The following is a 25075-nucleotide window of genomic DNA, read 5'->3' on the forward strand; positions in this document are numbered from 1 at the left end:
TAGGTCCTCATCAGCCAGGGTATCAAACTTGTAGAATTTAGCAAAAGTGTTTGACCCCGACCACGTCGCCGCTCGGCAAAGTTGTAAAGCCGAGACGCCTCGGGCAGCCGCCCAGGAAGAGCCCACCTTCCTAGTGGAATGGGCCTTAACCGAATTTGGTACCGGCAATCCAGCCGTAGAGTGAGCCTGCTGAATCGTATTACAGATCCAGCGAGCAATAGTCTGCTTTGAAGCAGGAGCGCCAATCTTATTGGCAGCATACAGGACAAACAGAGCCTCTGTTTTCCTAATTTTAGCCGTCCTGGCTACATAAATTTTTAAGGCCCTGACTACGTCCAGGGATCTGGAATCCTCCAGGTCACGAGTAGCCACAGGCACCACAATAGGTTGATTCATATGGAACGACGAAACCACTTTAGGCAAAAATTGCGGACGTGTCCTCAATTCAGCTCGATCCACATGAAAAATCAAGTAGGGGCTCTTGTGTGATAGAGCCGCCAATTCTGACACTCGCCTTGCTGATGCTAAGGCCAACAACATTACCACCTTCCAGGTAAGAAATTTCAATTCAACCTTGTTAAGCGGTTCAAACCAGTGTGATTTTAGGAACTGCAACACCACGTTCAGGTCCCATGGTGCCACTGGAGGCACAAAAGGGGGCTGGATGTGCAGCACTCCCTTTACAAACGTCTGGACTTCTGCAAGAGAAGCCAATTCCTTCTGAAAGAAAATCGAGAGGGCCGAAATCTGTACCTTAACCGAGCCTAATTTCAGGCCCATATCCACTCCTATCTGTAGGAAGTGGAGAAGACGGCCCAAATGAAAATCTTCCGTAGGTGCATTCTTGGTCTCACACCAAGACACATACTTTCGCCAGATACGGTGATAATGTTTTATCGTCACCTCCTTCCTAGCCTTTATTAAAGTAGGGATGACCTCTTCCGGAATCCCCTTTTTTGCTAGGATTCGGCGTTCAACCGCCATGCCGTCAAACGTAACCGCGGTAAGTCTTGAAATACACAGGGCCCCTGCTGCAACAGGTTTTCCCTCAGGGGAAGAGGCCAGGGGTCTCCTGTGAGCATCTCTTGTAGATCCGAGTACCAAGCCCTTCGAGGCCAGTCTGGGACAACGAGTATCGTCTGTCCTCTTCTTCGTCTTATGATCCTCAACACTTTCGTGATGAGAGGAAGAGGAGAGAACACGTAGACCGAGTCGAACACCCACGGTGTTACCAGTGCGTCTACTGCTACTGACTGAGGGTCCCGAGACATGGCGCAATACCTCCGAAGTTTTTTGTTGAGGCGTGACGCCATCATGTCTATTTGAGGAGTTCCCCAAAGACGTGTTACGTCTGCAAAGACTTCTTGATGAAGTCCCCACTCTCCTGGATGGAGATCGTGTCTGCTGAGGAAGTCTGCTTCCCAGTTGTCCACTCCCAGAATGAAGACAGCCGACAGAGCGCTTACATGATTTTCCGCCCAGCGAAGGATCCTTGTGGCTTCCGCCATTGCGACTCTGCTTCTTGTCCCGCCTTGGCGGTTCACATGAGCCACTGCTGTGACATTGTCTGATTGAATCAGAACCGGAAGGTTTCGAAGAAAACTCTCAGCTTGTCGAAGGCCGTTGTAAATGGCCCTGAGTTCCAACACATTGATGTGTAGACAGGACTCCTGGTCTGACCAAAGACCCTGAAAAGTCTTTCCCTGTGTGACCGCTCCCCATCCTCGGAGGCTCGCGTCCGTGGTAACCAGGATCCAGTCCTGAATCCCGAACCGGCGACCCTCCAGCAGGTGAGCACTCTGCAACCATCACAGGAGGGACACTCTGGTTCCTGGGGGCAGAGTTATTTTCCGATGTAAATGCAGATGGGACCCGGACCACTTGTCCAGAAGGTCCCATTGAAAAGTCCTTGCATGGAACCTTCCGAAGGGAATGGCCTCGTAGGCCGCCACCATTTCCCCCAGAACTCGAGTGCATTGGTGAACTGACACCCTTTTCGGTTTTAGCAGGTCTCTGACCATGTTCTGGATGTCTTGGGCTTTCTCTATTGGGAGGAAGACCTTCATTTGTTCCGTATCCAGTATCATACCTAGTAACGGTAGACGAGTTGTCGGAATCAACTGTGACTTCGGTAGATTTAGAATCCAACCGTGTTGCTGGAGCACTCTCAAAGAGAGCGCCACACTGCTCAGTAATTTCTCTCTTGATCTCGCTTTTATCAGGAGATCGTCCAAGTATGGGATAATTGTGACTCTATGCTTGCGCAGGACCACCATCATTTCCGCCATTATCTTGGTGAAAATCCTCGGGGCCGTGGAGTCCAAACGGCAACGTCTGAAATTGGTAATGACAATCCTGTACAGCGAATCCCAGGTATTCCTGATGGGGGGCATATATGGGGACATGAAGGTACGCATCCTTTATGTCCAGAGACACCATAAACTCCCCCTCCTCCATGTTGGCTATTATCGCTCTGAGTGATTCCATTTTGAATTTGAATCTTTTTATGTACAGGTTTAGGGATTTCAGATTCAAAATCGGTCTGACCGAACCGTCCGGTTTCGGGACCACAAATAGGGTTGAGTAGTAACCTCTTCCCTGCTGGTACAGGGGAACCTTGATTATCACTTGCTGTATACACAGCGTTTGAATTGCAGCTAACACTACATCCCTTTCCGATGTGGAAGCTGGTAGGGCCGACTTGAAAAATTGGCGCGGGGGCACCTCCTCGAATTCCAGTTTGTAACCCTGTGAAACTATTTCCAACACCCAGGGATTCAGGTCCGATCTGACCCAGGCCTGACTGAAAAGTCAAAGACGTGCCCCCACCGGTGCGGACTCCCTCAGGGGAGCCCCAGCGTCATGCTGTGGATTTTGGAGCAGCCGGGGAGGACTTTTGTTCCTGGGCACCTGCCGAAGCAGGTGCTCTCTTGCCTCTGCCCTTACCTCTGGCAAGGAAAGAGGATCCCCGACCTCTTTTGGACTTGTGCGACCGAAAGGACTGCATCTGATAAGGTGTTGCTTTCTTTTGCTGTTGGGGAATATATGGTAAAAAATGTGATTTACCTGCTGTAGCTGTGGAAACCAGGTCCGTCAGCCCATCCCCAAACAATACATCACCCTTATATGGTAGTACTTCCATATGTTTTTTGGAATCCACATCACCCATCCATTGGCGAGTCCATAAGCATCTTCTCGCGGAGATAGACATGGCATTGGCCCTAGAAGCTAGCAATCCAATGTCCCTTTGAGCATCCCTCATAAATAAGACTGCGTCTTTTATATGGGCTAGAGTTAGGAATATAGTATCCTTACCCATAGTATCAAATTGATCTGTCAGCTCATCTGTCCAAGCTGCAATTGCGCTACACACCCATGCCGACGCAATCGTCGGTCTTAGCACAGCACTCGTATGAGAATAAATACCCTTTAAGGTAGTTTCTTGCCTGCGATCTGCAGGGTCCTTAAGGGCCGCTGTGTCAGGAGACGGTAGCGCCACTTTCTTGGACAAGCGCGTCAGGGCCTTGTCCACAGTGGGAGGTAATTCCCAAATCTCCCTGTCCTGCTTAGGGAAAGGGTATGCCATAAAAATTCTTTGGGGGTCTCTTATCCGGAGTCTCCCAAGCTTTTCCAAAGAACTCATTTAATTTATGAGATGTGGGAAAATTAATAATCTGTTTCTTTTCCTTAAACATGTGTACCCTTGTGTCGGGGACCGAGGGTTCATCCACAATATGCAACACATCCCTTATTGCCACAATCATACACTGAATAGTTTTAGTCACCCTAGGGTGCAATTTTACTTCGTCATAGTCGACACTGGAATCAGAATCCGTGTCGGTAGTAGTGTCTTGTGTTAAGGGACGCTTTTGAGACCCCGACGGGCCCTGTGAGTCGGTCCAATCTGAGGATTGACCGCCTGATGTCCCCTCTAAACCAGCCTTATCAAGCCTTTTATGTAAAGATGTCACACTTGCATGCAACGTATGCCACATGTCCATCCAATCTGGAGTCGGCACAACCGACGGGGACACACCACTCATTTGCTCCACCTCCTCCTTGGAGAAGCCTTCCGCCTCAGACATGTCGACACACACGTACCGACACCCCCCACACACAGGGAGTTACCTATAAGGGGACAAAACCCCAACCAGGCCCTTAGGAAAGACAGAGAGATAGAGTATGCCAGCACACACCCAGCGCTTAAAAACACTGGAATATATGACCAGATAGCGCTGTTATATGTTTATAATTGTAATCTCCACTCACTGCGTCGCCAAAGTGCCCCCATCCTCCTTTTTCCAACCTGTGAAGCTCAGCAGGGGAGAGAACAGGGAGCCAGCGTTTTCTCATGCAGCCTCTGTGGAGAATATGGCGCTGGTTAGTGCTGAGGATCAAGCCCCGCCCACCCGACGGCGGGCTTCGGTCCCATCATCATATACTAATAAAATGGCGGGTGTCCGCGGATTTACTGTCCCACAGCCTAATCCATCGTATTTATGGCCAAATTGAGGTTTATTGCTGCCCAGGGCGCCCCCCCCTGCGCCCTGCACCCTTCATTGCCTGCTTGTGCGTGTGTGACTGGAAGCAATGGCGCGCAGCTTACCGCTGCGCGCTTACCTCATGAAGTTCTGATGTCTTCTGCCGCCTGAAGTCTTTTCCTCAATACTCACCCGGCTTCTATCTTCGGCATCTGTGAGGAGGACGGCGGCGCGGCTCCGGGACGAACCCCAGGTGAGACCTGTGTTCCGACTCCCTCTGGAGCTAATGGTGTCCAGTAGCCTAGAAGCAGTGCCCAACTTTACAAGCCAGCTCTGCTTCTCTCTCCTCGGTCCCACGATGCAGGGAGCCTGTTGCCAACAGGACTCCCTGAAGATAAAAAACCTAACAAAATTCTTTTTCCACAGAAAACTCTGGAGAGCTCTCTGCAATGCACCCATTCTCCTCTGGGCACAAGATCTAACTGAGGTCTGGAGGAGGGGCATAGAGGGAGGAGCCAGTGCACACCCATAGTCAAAGTTCTTTTTAGGTGCCCTATCTCCTGCGGAGCCCGTCTATACCCCCATGGTCCTTACAGAGTCCCCAGCATCCTCTAGGACGTAAGAGAAACTAAGAAATCACATGTACATAAGTATTCACAGCCTCTGCCATGAAGCTCAAAATTGAGCTCAGGTACATCCTGTTTCCACTGATCATTCTTGAGATGTTCCTACAGCTTAACTGGAGTACACCTGTGGTAAATTCAGTTGATTGGACATAATTTGGAAAGGCACAGACCTGTCTATATAAGGTCCCACACTTGACAGTGCATGTCTGAGCACAAACCATGCATGAAGTCAAAGGAATTGTCCTGTAGACCTCCGAGACAGAAATGTCTCGATGCACAAATCTGGGGAAGGGTGCAGAAAAATATCTGCTGCTTTGAAGGTTCCAATTATCCATCATCCGTAAATGGAAGACATTTGGAACCACCAGGACTCTTTCTAGAGCTGACGAACAGTCTAAACTGAGCAATCGGGGGAGAAAGGCCCTAGTCAGGGAGGTGACCAAGAACTTAATGGTCACTCTGTCAGCATTCCTCTGTGGAGAGAGGAGAATGTTCCAGAAGGACAACCATCTCTGCAGCAATCCACCAATCAGGCCTGTATGGTAGAGTAGCCAGACGGCAGCCACTCCTTAGTTAAAAAAAAAACAAAAAAACAAGGCAATTGTCAGCCCACCTGGAGTTTGCCAAAATGCACCTGAAGGACTCTCAGACCATGAGAAACAAAATTCTCTCATTTGAGGAGACAAAGTTTGAACTCATTGGCGTGAATGCCAAGCATCCTGTTTGGAGGAAACCAGGCACTGCACATCACCAGGCCAATATCAACCCTACAGTGAAGCATGGTGGTGGCAGCATCATGCTGTGGGGATATTTTTCAGTGGCAGAAACTGGGAGACTAGTCAGGATAGAGGGAAAGATGAATGCAGCAATATACAGAGACATCCTGGATGAAAACGTGCTCCAGAGAGCCCTTGATCTTAGGAGTGGGGCAACGCTTCATTTTTCAGCAGGACAACGACCCTAAGCACACAGCCAAAATATCAAAGGAGTGTCTTCAGGACAACTCTGTGAATGTCCCTGAGTGGCCCAGCCAGAGCCCAGACTTGAATCCGATTGAACATCTCTGGAGAAATCTGAAAATGGCAGTGCACCAACGCTTCCCATACAACCTGATGGAGCTTGAGAGGTGCTGCAAAGAGGAATGGGCAAAACTGCCCAAAGATAGGTGTGCCAAGCTTGTGGCATCATATTCAAAAATACTTGAGGCTGTATTTGCTGTCAAAGGTGCATCAACAAAGTATTGAGCAAAGGCTGTGAATACTTATGTACAATTGTACATGTGATTTTTTTTATTTATAATAAATTTGCAGAAATCTCAGAAAAACTTTTTTCATGTTGTCATTATGGGGTACTGTGTGTGGAATAAGGCTGTAACATAAAATGTAGAAAAAGTGAAGCACTGTGAATACTTTCTGGATGCACTGTATAAGCTAAGGTTTGTAAAATCTGCTTTACATTACCATTATTTTGTCTGCCATCACAAACCTAAACACACTGGCTGGAGTTAAATATACTGCCATCGCCCAGGGAAAGAGAAGTCCTGAAGAAAGTTAGGGGGTAATTCCAAGTTGATGGCAGCAGGAATTTTGTTAGCAGTTGGGCAAAACCATGTGCACTGCAGGGGAGGCAGATTTAACATGTGCAGAGAGAGTTAGATTTGGGTGTGGTGTGTTCAATCTGCAATCTAACTTGCAGTGTAAAAATAAAGCAGCCAGTATTTACCCTGCACAGAAACAAAATAACCCACCCAAATCTAACTCTTTCTGCACATATTATATCTGCCTCCCCTGCAGTGCACATGGTTTTAGCCAACTGCTAACAAAATTCCTGCTGCGATCAACTTGGAATTACCCCCTTAGTTCTCTCTTTAGGATGAATATTTACCGATGCCAGTGTCATAGACAATAGTCTACTGCAAGGTACAGAGCCAGGGACTGGAATCCAAAGGAAGTAATACACATACAAAGCTAGACCAGACAAAAAAAAAAAGGCTCAGCAGACAAGCAGAACTAGTGGCAGTGCAGCCGATGCATTGCACCAAGGCCCACTACAATGAAGGACCGGCAGCACTACAATGAGTCGCACTGATTATGTGCCGCCGCTCAGGACCGAATTAAGGCAGGTGGGGGCCCAGGGGCAATAAGGTTGTGGGGGGACCCACCACTATACACACACTGTTAAACATCCCTGATAAGGTACTCATAAGCTGCACTTCGGTGAAATAAATAACTGCCAATTGGGATCTAGAGATGTGGGGCAGGATGTGTACAGTAGCAAACGTTTCATCTCACAAAACGGCAAAACCGCTGCAATAATTGGCTCATCCTAACATTGGGGTCAATAAATGTGGCATATTCCACTGTCACATAGGGACATTTGTACAAGTTTGAACATACCAATTTTTGTTTAAACTTAACATGAGTAAGCTATTTACTTTTTAAAAGATGGAAGTAATATCAAATTGCCTAATTAGGCTTTTTTTTATTCTGTTTTACACGACACAATGGGGGTAATTCAGACTTCAGTGTAGCAGCAAATTTGTTAGCAGTTGGGCAAAAGCATGCTGCGGGGGTGTGGGGGGGCAGATATAACATGTACAGAGAGAGTTAGATTTGGGTGGAGTGTGTTCAAACTGAAATCTAAATTGCAGTGTAAAAATAAAGCAGCCAGTATTTACTCTGCACAGAAACAATATAACCCACCCAAATATAACTCTCTGCACATGCTATATCTTCCACACCTGCACTGCACATGGTTTTGCCCAGCTGCTAACAAATTTGCTGCTGCGATCAACTCTGAATTACCCCCCATGTGCACTGCAGGGTGGGCAGCTGAAACGTGCAGAAAGAGTTAGATTTGGGTGGGGTGTGTTCAAATTGGAATGGCCCATGTACACATAACTAATGCCCCTTTCACACTGCAGAGGCGGGTCGCACCTGGGATTTTGTACACAGATACTTTGCAGGTGCAAGCCCGGCTTGAGACCCCTTTCAGACCAGACTGACAACCCGGCCTGGTGACGTTACTGCCGACGCATCCCAAGCTGGTGTTTGGAAACGGGTTCATCTCCAAGCGCCGGTTCTTCTTATGGTGTGAACGGGTCCCAGGTCGCATCGACACGGCTTACCCACTCACACTACACCGTAAGCTAGTTGAACCCATGTACAACCCGACTTGTTACCTGGGTTGAAATGTCGGATTGCTCAACCTGAGAAATTTCAACAAGGTGCTTGCACAATATCCTGGGATGCTGCGGGTTCACGTGCAATAACCTGGGATATTTATGGCAGTGTGAGAGGGGTATAACGGTCCCCCACTTATACTGTAGCTAGATCTTCCACAAGGCCAAGTCACACTAGCAATCCTCAGAGACTGGGATGTGAACTAGATAGATAGATAGATAGATAGATAGATAGATAGATAGATAGATAGATAGATAGATACACTAGTCCCAATTGCCATGAGTTGTGATAGTCACCCAGCAATGATGGTGATGAGTAGAGTGACAGCACTGTGTATATATAGTATACACAGTAATGGTAATGCAGTGTATATGGATCCCCCTCCTGCACCTGGGCTTCCTGTGCAGTGGAGACTCCATGCTGCAGCACAGTAATGAAATGTACGGAGAGGGGCAGGCACAGGGTACCCCATCCTCACCTCCCAGTCCCGGCCATCATCCGTATCTCCCCCTGCTCCGCTCCTCATGCTGTTACCGGGATGCTCCAGCCTCAGCTCCCCGCAATCTCCCTACCTACTACAGCCCAAACTCCGGGTATCGGGAACAGCGCATGCGCGGTCCCTCTGTGCCGACGTTCCCGGGGAGGGTTGGTGCAGCCGGTAACCAATAAGAGAGTGCGGGCGGCGGAGATTCCCGGCCAGGGGGGATTCCCTCTCCTCCCAGGGAAGTCAACAGCACAGTGCTTGCTGCTGCTGGGCCCAGTCTATATTACTGTTATTACTCCTGTGTAGGATATAGTGATTCTTCTATAGTAGCTACACTAAATGCAGCGTCTGTCATGCATGACTAATACTGCTATGTCATTATTACGTGTGCTGTGGAGCTGTAACACAAGGTACAGTACCCAGCACGCTCACTAATTAGCCATCAATAGCACTCTCACTAATTAGCCATCAATACCGAACCTCTGCAGTCATCTTTACATTATATTAAAGAACAAATGGGGAGTTTAGATGCTATTATTGCTGTCTTTACTGCATCACATTAGAGTGCTTGCTTGTTGCGCCTTCATGGGGAAACCAAATTTCACTGGTAAAACGAGTGCATTTCCGCCACCAGCTCATTTCCACACCATTCAAATAAATGTGACCATTTAAATCTGAAAAATTAGATTATTCACCTGCTTTACATAGGTAGAAATCACTTAAATTGCTGTTTCATAGATCAGAGTGGATACTGTATATTTGTGTTTATGTCACTGGTGAGTTACAGCTTTTTCATCACTTTTTTGTCAAATTTGACATCTATGGCCTGATTCAGAGATGGGCGCTGCTGCGTTTGCTCTAGTGTCTGCTGCCTGATTCAGAGATGGGCGCTGCTGCGTCTGCTCTAGTGTCTGCTGCCTGATTCAGAGATGGGCACTGCTGCGTCTGCTCTAGTGTCTATTTCCTGATTCAGAGATGGGCGCTGCTGCGTCTGCTCTAGTGTCTATTTCCTGATTCAGAGATGGGCGCTGCTGCGTCTGCTCTAGTGTCTATTTCCTGATTCAGAGATGGGCGCTGCTGCATTTGCTCTAGTGTCTGCTGCCTGATTCAGAGGTGGGCGCTTCTGCGTCTGCTCAAATGGCTGTCGCCTGATTCAGAGATGGGTGCTGCTTTGTCTGCTCTAGTGTCTGGTGCCTAATTCAGAGCTGGGCGCTGCTGAGTCTGCTCTAGTGTCTGCTGCCTGATTCAGAGATGGGCGCTGCAGAGTCTGCTCTAGTGTCTGCTGCCTGATTCAGAGATGGGCGCTTCTGCGTCTGCTCAAATGGCTGTCGCCTGATTCAGAGATGGGTGCTGCTTTGTCTGCTCCAGTGTCTGGTGCCTAATTCAGAGCTGGGCGCTGCTGAGTCTGCTCTAGTGTCTGCTGCCTGATTCAGAGATGGGCGCTGCAGAGTCTGCTCTAGTGTCTGCTGCCTGATTCAGAGATGGGCGCTGCAGAGTCTGCTCTAGTGTCTGCTGCCTGATTCAGAGATGGGCGCTGCTGAGTCTGCTCTAGTGTCTGCTGCCTGATTCAGAGATGGGCGCTGCAGAGTCTGCTCTAGTGTCTGCTGCCTGATTCAGAGATGGGCGCTGCTGAGTCTGCTCTAGTGGCTGTTGCCTGATTCAGATATGAGCTCTGCTGCATATGCTCTAGTGTCTGCTGCCTGATTCAGAGAAGGGCGCTGCTGCGTCTCCTTTAGTGTCTGCTGCCTGATTCAAAGATGGTCGCTGCTGAGTCTTCTCTAGTGATTGTAGCCTGATTCAGAGATGGGCGCTGCTGCGTTTGATCTAGTGTCTGCTGCCTGATTCAGAGATGGGGGCTGATGAGTCTGCTCTAGTGTCTGGTGCCTAATTCACAGCTGGGTACTGCTGAGTTTGCTGTAGTGTCTGTTTCCTGATTCAGAAATGTGCGCTGCTGCATCTGATCTAGATGGACGCTGCTAAGTCTGCTCTAGTGTCTGCTGCCTGATTCAGAGATGGGCGCTGCTGAGTCTGCTCTAGTGTCTGCTGCCTGATTCAGAGATGGGCGCTGCAGAGTCTGCTCTAGTGTCTGCTTCCTGAATCAGAGGTTTCATCAGAACATGTGGAAGCGGCTGTGTGCCTGGTAGCGCAGCTGCTTTCACTGACAAAATAAATGTAATTAAACTTCAAAATGTATTACTATTAGTCAATATCATATAACAAAAATATGCCCTTATTTATCAATGAGTAATAAATTTCACTGTGAATGATAAATTGAACCAGCCAATCAGCTCCTAACTTCCATGTCACAGACTGGGTTTGAAAAATGACAGTTAGGAGCGGATTGACTGGTGAAATTTATCACTCACAGTGAAAATTATTACTCATTGATAAAGAAGGAAATTAGTTCTTTCCATATCCCTGGGTAACAGATAATTACTTTAATTTATAATAGTTATATTGCTATAAATAAGGCAGTGCAGTCATATATGAGCCACAGATGTTACAGCGTTATATTACTGCTAACCTGGGGTGCAGTATGGCTGGTTGCAGGATAACATGGGATACTAAAATTCTGGATTCATAGTAATGTGAGTACAGTAAGATGGGGCTTGTCATGTGGGTACAGTAAGACTGTGTACATGGTAACATAGGGGTGTAGTAAAAGGGGGCTGGTGATGGAGGTACAGTAAAGTAAGACTAGGTGAATGGTGACATGTGGGTGCAGTAAGATTGGAACTGATGATGTGGATAGGGCTGGAGATACAGGGTATTGGGGCCAGATAAACACAGGTGGAGATGGAGCTGGGGACACAGTAGATGGCACTGGGGTAGAGGAAATGGAGCTGGGGTCGCAGAGGAGATGGAGCTCGAGGGAGAGGAAGCTTGTGGGGAGAGGATATTGCACTAGGGTAACACAGAGGAGATAGCACTGGCTAGACACAGGGGGATGGCTTTGCAGAGACTGGGAAATGGTTTTCGAGAGACTCGGGGATGATGCTATAGTAACACAATGATAGTGCTAGAAAGACATAAGCTGGTGCTGGAGACTCACAGAGTGATGGTGCTGGAGACACAGAGATATGGCGGTGGAGAGGCAAAGAGGGATGGTGGTGGACAGACATGGGGCTGTTGCTGGAGAGACATAGGTGGCTGGTGCTGGAGACTCACAGAGGGATGTGCTGGAGACACACAAAGATGTGGCGGTGGAGAGGCACAGAGGGATGGTGGTGGAAAGACCTGGGGCTGGAGAGAAACAGAGAGATGGCGGTGGAGAGGCACAGAGAGATGGCAGTGGAGAGGCACAGGGGGCTGATGCTGGAGAGACATATAGGGGGCTGATAATGTAGAGACACATAGAGGGCTGGTGCTGGAGAGACACATAGAGGGCTGGTGCTGGAGAGACACATAGAGGGCTGGTGCTGGAGACAGTGTGATAACGCTGGAGAGATACAGAGCGATGGTGCTAGAGAGACACACAGGGGACTGGTGCTAGAGAGACACACAGGGGGCTGGTGCTAGAGAGACACACAGGGGGCTGGTGCTAGAGAGACACAGTGGGATGGTGCTGGAAAGACACAGCGGGATGGTGCTGGAGAGACACAGAGGGATGGTGCTGGAGAGACACAGAGGGATGGTGCTGGAGAGACACAGTGGGATGGTGCTAGAGAGACACAGGGGGGCTAATGCTGTAGAGACACAGAGGTATGATACTGGAGAGGCACAGGGGCACTAGTGCTGGAGACACACAGGCATGGTGTTCGAGAGACACACCAGGTGGCTGGTGCTGGGGAGACTCAGGGGTGTTGCTGGAGAGACACACAGGGAGGCTGGTGCTGGAGTGACATAGAGGGATGGTGCTGGAGAGACCCTCAGGGCTGGTGCTGGAGACACACAGAGGCATGGTACTGGAAAGACAGACACACAGGGGGTTGGTGCTGGAGAGGCACAGGGGGATGGCAGTGGAGAAGCACAGAGGGATGATGCTGGAGAGACAGACATGGGGTTGATTCTGGAGAGACACACGGGGCTGGTGCTGTAGACACACAGAGCGATGGTGCTGTAGAGATACAGAAAGATGGTGCTGGAGAGACACACAGGGGGCTGGTGCCAGAGAGACACCGTGGGATGGTGCTAGAGAGACACAGCGGGATGTTGCTGTAGAGACACAGTGGGATGTTGCTGGAGAGACACAGCGGGATGGTGCTGTAGAGACACAGTGGGATGTTGCTGGAGAGAAACATTGGGATGTTGCTGGAGAGACACAGTAGGATGTTGCTGGAGAGACACAGCGGGATGTTGGGATGTTGCTGGAGAGACACAGTGGGATGTTGCTGGAGAGACACAGTGGGATGTTGCTGGAGAGACACAGAGGGATGTTGCTGTAGAGACACAGTGGGATGGTGCTGGAGAGACACAGTGGGATGTTGCTGGAGAGACACAGTGGGATGTTGCTGGAGAGACACAGTGGGATGTTGCTGGAGAGACACAGCGGGATGTTGCGGGAGAGACACAGCGGGATGGTGCTGAAGAGACACAGAGGGATGTTGCTGGAGAGACACAGTGGGATGTTGCTGGAGAGACACAGCGGGATGTTGCTGGAGAGACACAGCGGGATGTTGCTGGAGAGACACAGTGGGATGTTGCTGGAGAGACACAGCGGGATGTTGCTGTAGAGACACAGTGGGATGTTGCTGGAGAGACACAGCGGGATGGTGCTGAAGAGACACAGAGGGATGTTGCTGCAGAGACACACAGGGGTGCTGGTGCTGGAGAGACACACAGGGGGGATGTTGCTGGAGAGACACAGGGGTGCTGGTGCTGGAGAGACACACAGGAGTGCTGGTGCTGGAGAGACACACAGGGGGGATGTTGCTGGAGAGACACACAGGGGGGATGTTGCTGCAGAGACACACAGGGGTGCTGGTGCTGGAGAGACACACAGGGGGGATGTTGCTGGAGAGACACACAGGGGTGCTGGTGCTGGAGAGACACACAGGGGTGCTGGTGCTGGAGAGACACACAGGGGTGCTGGTGCTGGAGAGACACACAGGGGGGATGTTGCTGGAGAGACACACAGGGGTGCTGGTGCTGGAGAGACACAGAGGGGGGATGTTGCTGGAGAGACACACATGGGGGATGTTGCTGGAGAGACACACAGGGGTGCTGGTGCTGGAGAGACACAGAGGGGGGATGTTGCTGGAGAGACACACAGGGGTGCTGGTGCTGGAGAGACACACAGGGCTGGTGCTGGAGACACACAGAGGCATGGTACTAGAGAGATGGGAGGGCTAGTTCTGGAGAGACAGACACACATGGGGCTGGTGCTGGAGACACACAGAGGCATGGTGCTAGAGAGATGGGAGTGCTAGTTCTGGAGAGACAGACACACATGGGGCTAGTGATGGAGGGGCACAGGGGGATGGCCATGGAGAGACACAATGGTCTATTCTTGCAGCAGAGAAAAGCCCCGTGTATCTCTTCAGCATCAGCCCCTGTGTGTGTCTCTCCAGCATCATCCCTCTGTGTGTGTCTCTCCAGCATCATCCCTCTGTGTGTGTCTCTCCAGCATCATCCCTCTGTGTGTGTCTCTCCAGCATCATCCCTCTGTGCTTCTCCACTGCCATCTCTCTATCGGGTCTATTCATGAAGAAATCAAAAAATGAATTGTTACTTATCACTATACATCGCATCAGTTCGATGTGATATGTAGCTTTGATAAGTAACAATTCATGTATACTGACCTTTCCGTCACTGTCTTCTCCGGTGGTCCCCTTCTGCGGTGCTTGGAGTCAGCTGGCTGGTCCCTCTGTGTATGTCCTGCCGGGGGACCTCCCGGGGGGGGGGGCTGCACTGGCTGCTGGCAGGTCAGGAGGGTGATAAGGTTTCTTACTGAAGATTACGGTCCCCCATCCTTTGCTTATAACCCCTACTCCTACTTGTGTGTCTTTGGCAAAATCCCTTGTGTGTCTCCCTCACTGGCTAAGTGGCTTCACGGTGGCTGGCAGTGACTTCCTATTGGAAGTCCTACCTGCCAGTCACCCCAGGACAAGCAGTCCCATTGGGATGTGTTTCCTCCCTCCGGGACTGCCAGACTGAGCTGCGATTGCGCAGGCACTGGGACCTGTCTGTCCGGGGGCCGGCTCTATCCTCTCCCTCTCCTGCATGGGCAGCAGCAACCCTCTTGGCTGAAAAAAGTAGGAGCTGCTGAATATACAGATGTAGCCAGGCTCATCAGTGCCGCGATTCGCGGCCAGTGTGCCCGTGACTATGTGCGTACACATACTGTCAAAGTCAGAAAAATATCACGCTGCACGTTGCCATATATGCACTTCATGCGTGTGCACGCTGCATATTTTATCAAAATAATGTATTTTATAAGTTAATATTCCCCTGAGTTCAACAGGTATCAGTGGGTCTCAAGATGGCTCTTTGACCTTAGAGATTCCCCAAACAATAGCTTTCATGTTGGGAGGGCTTCACGTGTTCTTATGCATAGTTAAGCACAGGAATAGTAATTGAAGATTAATTGTATTCCGAATCAGTTTCTTTCCCGCAGACGGAGCACAATAGCCTTTAATTACACTAAGCTTTGAGATTCAATAGAGGGCCAACACCTGTGTTTACGAATGGGTTTAGGATTCTCTCCAGAAGAATGATTGCTGAGATGTCATTGTCTCAACTGAAAGTGGACATTGAGAATACCGAACAAAACCCAGAGACAGGGGTTGTTTTGTATTCGCCAAACAATAGCTTTCCACAAGACAGGAATGTGTTAGTCATCACCCAACGTTTTGCATAACCAAGATCACATGCTCAGCTCACTGATACAGCTAGCCCACATGCTGTGAAAGACACACACTTCCTGTGGTTGACACACCCCCACAGCTGTAATGCAGGTATGATATATCCACTGGAAATCACAGGGCACAGTCACTCACACAGCTACATAGCACCCAGAAGCATGGCTGGCTCATCACCAGGACTGACCTCCTTACGAAGGCTAAGTATTGAATTCACATGGCTTAATGGCATAGAATAGTTTAAATATGTGTTTGTGGTAAAGTAGTTGTGAAATGATTGGCATAGAATAGTTAGTTTGGAGATACAAATGGCTTAAGGTTAATGATGCTTGTGCAGTTGTGTGATTGTTGGGTGTTTGGGATGATACTCTATGAAATCTGTAATGAATTGGAACAGTAGACAATCTGTAGCATAGCATCTCTGGTATACATTTATGGATGGTGATTTATAACAGATTATAGTAGTTTTACATGATACATCTTGCTGAAGGTTAGAAGTCAAAACATACTTCCTTTTGTTACTGTAGTCATGTGCTTGTAGCAACAGCAGGCTGATACTTGTGGGTACCTGGTTATTGAGATACTGTGTTGGCTTGAAATTGTGAAAGGTGATTTAGATGGTTTGGAATTGTAAAATCAAAACATATGCATTATATTGAAGCTTAGACATTTTGGAATATAGTGGAGTCTTATGTCTTCTGCTATGTGATTATGGTATAGGCTTTGTCAATTAAAGAATGCCATGTGTTTGGACTTGCAAATCTAAAATGGCTGCTAGCATTCCCTTTTAAATCATATGTTACAGACTTTGGAATCATGGGAGTTTTTCCCAAAATGGAGTCTAGCTTCTGTCCCATGCGGTATTGTAGGGACCATTGTGTTGTTGCTGTGTGTGTTGTGTATATAGGGACAGCCAGCCAGGGTGAGCACAAGTTTCTCAACACAAAGGTTCTCAACATTGACTAACTGCGCAGCGATCGCTCCCACATGTGTAAGTTTCTCTGCAACCATATTTATCTCCTATTAATGTTGTAAGCCATCTCTCTCTCTCTCTCTCTCTCTCCTTCCCCCCTTTAAATGTAATCGTGTCGTTATTGTATTTTATGTGTGGTAATTCGGTTAGGTATTTTATGTTATCTTGGTAGTGTATGACTTGTATTGTATTATTCTTTTGCAATTGAACGTTCATTCTCTTCCTTAAAGGTGTTGTGACCTTAGACCGGTATTAGAGTGTTTATTATATTGCTAAAGGGTTCTCAGAGCGTCACAGACGCTCATACTGCTTTTAAACTAACAAGGTTACACTGTGTTGCATTTACACCTTATCACTGCACAAATGTTTACAGTATAAGTACATTCCTTAAGGTATAGTTATTAAAGTTTAATTCTGTAAGTGTCTGCTACACTAAGGGCGTACCCTTGCGGTACCTTTTGCGCCAATTGCGTACTGTGTCTCTTAACCTTTTAAAGTGTTTTAAATAGGATAAACATATAGGCTTTGTCAATTGAGGGCTCCTCCGGTCTTCACATATCTGCACTAGGTAATTTTAGCAGACATTATCGGTCAGCAAAGGGCGGAAAGGTAGTATCCCTCGTTAAACCGTTTGGAGGTCGGGGATACTGCAGTGCTGACCAGATAAGCGTCTGCTTCACTTGGTAAGGAGTGCTGAGGGAATTCGGGAACTGGAAGGTAGGAACAGTACGTTATTGTCTTTGTAAATCTGGTTTTTATTTCTATTTGGTGCCAACTACACACGCAGATTGGATGGTGTCTGTTTAAATAGGTTTAAAAATTATTTTTAATCGCTCTGCATAGCGTGATAACTAAAAGGAGCTGGCATGATGATTTTCTTTGTGACAAAAGGTCTGTCCCCCATTTTGTGTAAACCTCATGGATGTGGAAGGGGGAGGAGCAGCGGCCATTTTGGGAAGGTCAATTTTTTTTTTCTAAAGCGGCTGATTTTCAGTTGACTCAGGAAATAATCAGCCATCCATTGTCAAAAAGAAATCATCATTTAATGAGTTTTTTTTTATTTATGCATTTATTTAATCTATATCATAGTCAATCATAAGTAATAGTGATTGGTACTTATATGTAATATCTATATGCGTGTGCTTACATCAATGTATGTTATTAGATTAAATTTAGAATTGCATGTTCATTTGTGTAATTTTCACATCTCATTCTCCTGATTGCCACATACCATTGGTAAAGCGCTGAGACATTTGTTGTTATTAATAGTTAAAAGATAAAAAGTAATATTTAAGGGTATAATTGTAAAAGGCACGCACACAGTCTCGCCTAAGAATACAAGGGAGATTTGGGTGGTGTATAGTGAATGATTACGGTTAAAGATCATTCACATTGATAAACGTGTAGTGTGTTACTGTGGACGTACTTGGGTTGTGTACACGTGTCCTTACAAGGGCAGGGCGTACGCAACGCAAGGGTCGACGCACGGAGCGTACGGATACGCCCACATTAAACAAACCGCACGATAGTATTGTTTAGTAGGCGATAAGGAAATAACGCGATAATAACACAGATCTATCTCAAATCCAAAAGTTTAAAGTTAAAAGAAAAAGAAAAAACCTTCTCTATTGCAATTCTTCTGGGTTAGGCTAATACTGAATGAAAGGATTTCTGCGCAGAAATAAAAATTAAAGTGTACATGTGGTAAGAGTGTGTGTATATATAAGAATTATCTTTTATTACGGAAGCGGGAACCATAGGCCAGTAGAAAGAGATACACCAGCGAGAGTGATATCGTGGGGTGGCTTGGGAGGCGTCCCTTGTTAGACTCGACACATTAATGAGCAGTAGAGTCTGCTGTACATAACAGACCAGGAGATCACAGACCAGGAGGTCACAGACCAGGAGGTCACGGACCAGGAGGTCACGGACCAGGAGGTCACAGAACAAGAGGTTCAGGTACAGCAGACTAGAAGTAGAGAAGCACAACCGAAGAGGGGTTGGTGCGAGACCCATATAGGCCAACAAAGCTCAAGGCTGAAGGAATTCGCAGCAGAAATTTTCGATTCCACTGATCGTGCCGCACATAAGATTAGTTGCTTGTGTGCAGATACGATTGTACCGCATGTGATTGTGTGCATTAGCGTGTTTTGAATTCAGAAGAACGCTACTTGCACATTGTTAACGTGATTTGTGTAATTTTTTTTATTTTAAGGGAAGTAGCCTGATCACTCAGGGACATTCCAGCGACTGACACTTCCTGGGGAGGGTAAGTGTTATGCACACCAGTGCCTGCAGGAATGTACTGGTGTCAGAACTGTTATGCACTCCAGTGCCTGCAGGAATGTACTGGTGTTTGAACTGTTATGCACACCAGTGCCTGCAGGAATGTACTGGTGTCTGAACGGATAGGTATGCAAAACAAATGAACTCACAGACAGACTGGGGAATATGACATTACGTACACAGAAGGTGATAGGGTAACAAAATACACACAAAGTGAACAGAGAGGCCCAGAGGCTAAGGAACTGGGTGTCTCCCTAGTATAAGTAATGCTCAGATGGGAAAAGCAAGATGTTGTGTTTTAATACGTAGAGAACCCGAAATGCTGTTGCTAAGGGCAACAGCAAAACCCTAAAGGGTTACCAACGGGTGTGGCAGTAAACTCCTTGGTCAGAGATGGAATGATAGACACAAGGAGAGTCTCCACAATCCTAATTCTCACTTGCAGTGCACAGGTTCAGCTTACTGCCACTAAACTGACACCTGACATCTTGCACAGTGATACAGGATTTAGGCAGGCAAGTCTTAGAATACAGCCGCAAACTTGCTAAGTTCACAGAGTAGTAAAAGAACCCCAGCAAGCTAAACGACTGACTCCAGTCTTACTGCTAGGTCTGGATTGGCAGAGTGTAGTACCAAATCCCCAGGCCTATTTGCAGTAAGCAGCAACAAATACAAAGCTACACAGTACTGGCTAACTTTCAGGAACTGACTAACCAACAAAGATTCAGCAGCATCTGCTTAACCTGAGAAGAGGCCTTATAAAGCAGGTGCTGTCCACGCCCCACTCAGACCTCACAGACTGTGAGCACAAAAACCAGCACCGGATCCCCTGCCGTGCACAGAGCCTGTAACCACTGCACAGCAAAAGACCCGAACCGGAGTATCAGCTGCGCTCAGGTTACTCCGCTAGCACTTGTCTCCCGGTTGCCATGACGACGTGGCAGCACAGGGCAGGAGACCCTAACAGTACCCCCCCTCTGACGAGGGGTCAAAGAACCCCTACCACCGGGTTTATCGGGGAACTGCGAGAAGAACGAGCGTATCAGTCTGGGGGCATGAAGATCACAACTGCGCACCCACGACCGCCCCTCCGGGCCATACCCCTTCCAGTGCACCAAAAATGACAGCCGACCCCGAACCATCTTGGAGTCAAGAATCCTTTCAACAACAAACTCCCTCTGGCCACGTATCAGAAGAGGGGAAGGTCTTCCACTGGAAGAAGGATTACTAATCGCCCGTTTTAAAAGGGAACAATGAAATGTTTTATTGATACCCAAAGAACGGGGCAGATCTAACTGAAATGCCACCGGATTGATAACCCTGGTGATCTTATAAGGGCCGATGAACCGGGGGCCTAACTTATGAGATGGCTGTCTCAACTTCAAATTCTTGGTAGACAACCAGACGAAGTCTCCTAATTTGAAGCTGCAGGGTCTTTTCCGCTTATCAAAAACCCTTTTGGTCACTAATGACACAGACACAAGGGCTTTCTTCACTTTCCGCCAAATACCTCTAAGGACCGAAACCACAGAGGAACCACCAGGCGTGGAGTCCAGGGGGTCAAAAGAATTGGCCTTAGGATGATGCCCATACACACAAAGGAAGGGAGAGATCCCTGTAGCAGAGTGAGCCGCGTTGTTATAGGCAAACTCCGCCATGGACAGATGAGCAACCCAGTCAGTCTGACACTTGGAGACATAACACCTGAGGAACTGCTCCAAGGACTGGTTCACCCTTTCAGTCTGCCCATTAGACTGCGGATGGTAGCCTGACGACAAGCTGACAGAAATCTGGAGATCGGAACAAAATGCCCTCCAGAATTTGTCCACAAACTGGGATCCGCGGTCAGAGACCACATCAAGTGGCAACCCGTGGAGACGCACAACATGCAGCATAAATAATTCAGACAGGCGTCTGGCCGATGGCAGCCCAACCAGTGGAACGAAGTGCGCCATCTTCGAAAACCTGTCAACGACAACCCAGATGGCTGTCATCCCCGAGGATTTGGGCAAGTCCACCACAAAATCCATTGAAATGTGGGTCCATGGCTTAGATGGGATAGAGAGTGGATGTAATGGGCCAACAGGAACCCCTCTAGGAGTCTTATTTCGGGCACAGATGTCACATGCCCGAACCCACTGATCCACATCCTTAGCCACCGAGGGCCACCACACCGCCCTAGATAGCAACTCCCGAGTTCTGGCAATACCCGGGTGACCTGCCGACTTCTTGGCATGGAATTCCAGGAACACTCGCTGTCTTAACCTAGGAGGCACAAACAAAAGACCTACCGGAAGGTCTGGAGGAGCCTGCTCCTGTGCTCTAAGGACTAATGATAAGAGGTCCTGGGTAATGCCCACTTTAATACATGATGGGGACACAATGGGCAACGGCTCCTCAGTGATCTCCTGGATTGGAGCAAAACTCAGCGAGAGCGCATTAGCCTTGATGTTTTTTGACCCAGGGCGATATGTTATCAAAAAATTAAAGCGAGCAAAAAACAAAGCCCATCGTGCCTGCCTGGCATTGAGACGCTTCGCTGACTCTAAATATGCCAGATTCTTATGGTCGGTGAGAATTGAGACCACAAACTTAGCCCCCTCAAGCCAGTGTCTCCACTCCTCGAGTGCATCCTTAATAGCCAACAATTCCCGGTTACCCACGTCATAATTCATCTCGGCAGGCGAAAATTTACGGGAAAAGTAAGCACAGGGATGAAGGCGATTATCAGACACTCCCATCTGAGAAAGCACTGCCCCAATACCCATCTCAGAGGCATCCACCTCCACCACAAAAGGACGCTCTGGATCTGGGTGTCGCAGCACCTTGGCCGATACAAATGCCCTTTTGAGACGGGCAAAAGCCGCTTTAGCCTCACAAGACCAGTGAGCAACATCCGCCCCTTTCTTAGTGAGTGCCACCAAGGGCGCCACTATAGACGAAAATCCAGCGATAAATCGTCTATAAAAATTCGCAAAGCCCAGGAAACGCTGAAGCGCCTTCAAACTAGTGGGCTGCACCCAATCCAGGACTGCCTGTACCTTGGAACCCTCCATTTGGAAACCTTCTGGGGAGATAATATATCCTAGAAATGCGATTTGCTGAACTTCAAATTCGCACTTCTCCAGCTTCGCCCCAAGCCGGTGGTCTCTGAGTTTCTGGAGGACTAAGCGTACATGCTTCCGATGTTCCTCCAGGGAATGGGAGAAGATTAGGATGTCATCTAAGTATACAACTAAGAATCTATCCAAATATTCCCTGAGCACATCATTCATGAAATCCTGGAAGACTGCCGGGGCATTACAGAGCCCAAAAGGCATCACCAAATATTCATAATGCCCTGAGTTAGTATTAAAGGCAGTCTTCCATTTATCCCCCTCTCTTATTCGGATTAGATTGTACACACCGAGTAGGTCAATCTTAGAAAAAATGGTGGCAGTACGAAGCTGGTCAAACAAGACCGAAATGAGAGGCAGTGGGTATGAGTTTTTAATCGTGATACGGTTCAATTCCCTGAAGTCGATGCAGGGTCGCAACGAACCGTCCTTTTTACCCACGAAGAAGAACCCCGACCCAACTGGAGACTGTGAAGGTCTGATAAATCCCTTAGCCAAGTTCTCCTGAATGTACTCTGCCATAGCCTGAGTCTCAGGACGTGACAGGGAGTACAACCTGCTCTTGGGAAGCTTAGCATTTGTATACGAAAAGAAAAGAAGACTCTTGTTTGGGGGCACTCTTAGATGTATTTACACCTGGACAGGGAAATAATATTGTCTTTAAAATATAACTTTTATTAAGTATTTATTTAAAATATAACTTGTGAATTGTGTATAGTCAGCAAAAGATGCGGCAATGAGATCATGCCTAGCGATTAGATCGGGTAAAAGATTTTTTTCATTCCCATAGTGGGTATTTTCTAGGCTGTGAGAGCCCGCCCTTATTAATATCGATACTCCTATTACATTTTAATAAATTGTATCCACTCAAAATTATTTTTTTAGCTGTAAGGGTTTCCTTCTTCCTTATACGACGGTTCCTACTGTACTTCTAGTCCTTTTAGTATAGGAGACCGGTGGCAAGTGGTTCTTTCTCTATCCTGGTCACATACAGGGAATTCTGAAGTTTTTTTGTTTTTTTAGTTTTTAAAGTTTTTTAAAAGGGCTGTATTGCGAGCCATGCAGTAGTTGTATTACACCTTTTCTTAAATAGACAGAATCTTACGATTTATAATGAAGGGGATAAACAGATGGTGTAACTACTGACATTAAGCTTTATACCAAGTAAACCTTCTATCTAGTTATTATCGATATGCCCGCCAGCAGTCCACATCAAAGCACTTTAAATTTGACCGTTAGGGAGGTGACCTACTGATCTGTGTGCTTAAATAACAATGTGTATTGACACGTTAATACAGGTTCTCACATTGTTCCCTGCAGATGTCTTGCAGCCCTAGAAAAGCAAACAAAGATACACTGTATAATGTATGATGTTACAGTGTGTCTCAATTGCCGCACAGGTCAAGGATTTTTCATTCACCTTCCCATGATACACATGGTATTTGAAAGCAGATTAACCCTGATGTCCACACTTGAAAATTAATGCATCCTACTCAGTATATTCTGAAGAAATGCTTTAAAGTGTGTACGGAGATCATACATATGCTATACAAGTATGTTAACCCACCAGGTTAAGGAGAAAGAAGCAAAAATTGAACTCTATTCCATCAGAAGGTATAATGTGCTCTCATATCAAAAGGACACTGGTGTAACAACTTAGCCTTCTTATTATTGATCAGTTAATTCGTACTAAATGTGAAAAGCCTGTGTGTAACATCAAACAGTGTTCGAGTGAGGCAAACTCTCCACACATCAGAAAAACACTGTGTGTTAATTAAATCTCCTCAAACATTATTCCTTGCGGACGTCCGCAAAATCTGCATAACACCCTGGCAATCCTGGCAAACTTAGCTGCGAGAGCCTGACTGGAAGGCTCAAGCAACTCCTGAAACAATCAGTACCCCAACTAAGAATCTCCCCAGAGACCCAGTCAAATTGAGGATTGTGGGCCCTTAACCAGGGTAACCCCAACACCAATGGGGCAAAAGTACAGACAGTCACATAAAAGGACAATTTTTCAGAGTGTGTGGCTCCAATAAACAAAGAAATTTGGCTAGTGCAAGAGGTAATTTTACCTTGGGATAATGGTTCCCCGTTTAACCCACAAATCTCAATTTCCGATGCCAAGGGTACTAAGGGAACAGAGTGTTTCAGGGCGAATTGGCGGTCCATAAAAACCCCGTCGGCCCCACTATCCACAAAGGCCTCAGTCTTGACAGTTTGACCGAGGATCTTCAAGGTCACCGGAATGATAAAAGTCTTCTTGGGAAATTCTGACTTCTGGCCTGACAGGATATTTCCCATCACCCTCAGGCCCTGAAGTTTTCCGGCTTTTCTGGGCATGATACTACCACATGACCTTTATTCCCACAGTACAAACACAACCCCTGCTGTCTCCTCCGCGTCTTCTCACGCGAGGAGAGGCGGGTAGCCCCAATCTGCATAGGCTCCTCGGAAAATTCCTCAGAGTCTGAGGTTCCCTTGGGAAAGAAGGAAACCTCAGTCTCCCTTTCAAGCCTACGCTCTCTCAGCCGTCTATCCACCCGGATGGATAACTGCATGAGCTGATCCAAGCTATCAGGCAAGGGATATTGTACCAGTTGGTCCTTTATCTGGTTAGAAAGACCTCTTCGGTACTGGTGTCTCAGGGCTGGGTCATTCCACTGGGTATCATGGGCCAACCTCCGAAACTCCGTACAGTAAACCTCAACTGGCCTTCGCCCTTGCTTAAGGATCGAAATCTGAGCCTCGGCTGAGGCCGTCTTGTCAGGGTCATCATACAACATGCCCAGTGCCGTAAAAAAAGCATCAACACTTTTAAGCGACGGACAGTCAGGCTGCAACCCATATGCCCAGACCTGTGGGTCTCCTTGTAGCAAGGAAATCACTATGTCCACCCGCTGAATCTCCGACCCAGAAGACTGAGGCCTAAGCCGGAAGTATAGCTTGCAGCTCTCCTTGAAACAAAAGAACTGCGAGCGATCTCCAGAAAAACGATCCGGGAGATTTACTTTCGGCTCCTTAACCCCTGAAGGTGCTGCTGCTGCGGGAGCTCCGCCAGCTGCCTGGGAGGTGTGCATTTTAATGGACAAATCATTAAATTGTCGAGTCAGGACCTGCACCTGAT

The 25075-nt window shown here is 47.7% G+C and overlaps 1 protein-coding gene across 3 annotated transcripts in view; it reads right to left on the reverse strand.

Annotated features, from left to right (window-relative positions):
- Nucleotides 1-25075, reverse strand: part of CCDC149 (coiled-coil domain containing 149) — a 214667-nt gene that overhangs the window by 147081 nt on the left and 42511 nt on the right. The window contains exon 1 of one of the 3 annotated variants that reach the window (XM_063921853.1): nucleotides 8768-9005. The exons of 1 other annotated variant lie outside the window; for it this stretch is intronic. In XM_063921853.1, the coding sequence (XP_063777923.1) occupies nucleotides 8768-8815 (48 nt within the window). In that variant the 5' untranslated portion in view covers nucleotides 8816-9005. Of the gene's footprint in view, nucleotides 1-8767; nucleotides 9006-25075 lie in introns of those variants that run through there. One more of the 3 variants, XM_063921870.1, reaches the window with a different exon arrangement.

This window comes from Pseudophryne corroboree, chromosome 1, assembly GCF_028390025.1.
Source record: "Pseudophryne corroboree isolate aPseCor3 chromosome 1, aPseCor3.hap2, whole genome shotgun sequence".
NCBI classification, from domain to species: domain Eukaryota; kingdom Metazoa; phylum Chordata; class Amphibia; order Anura; family Myobatrachidae; genus Pseudophryne; species Pseudophryne corroboree.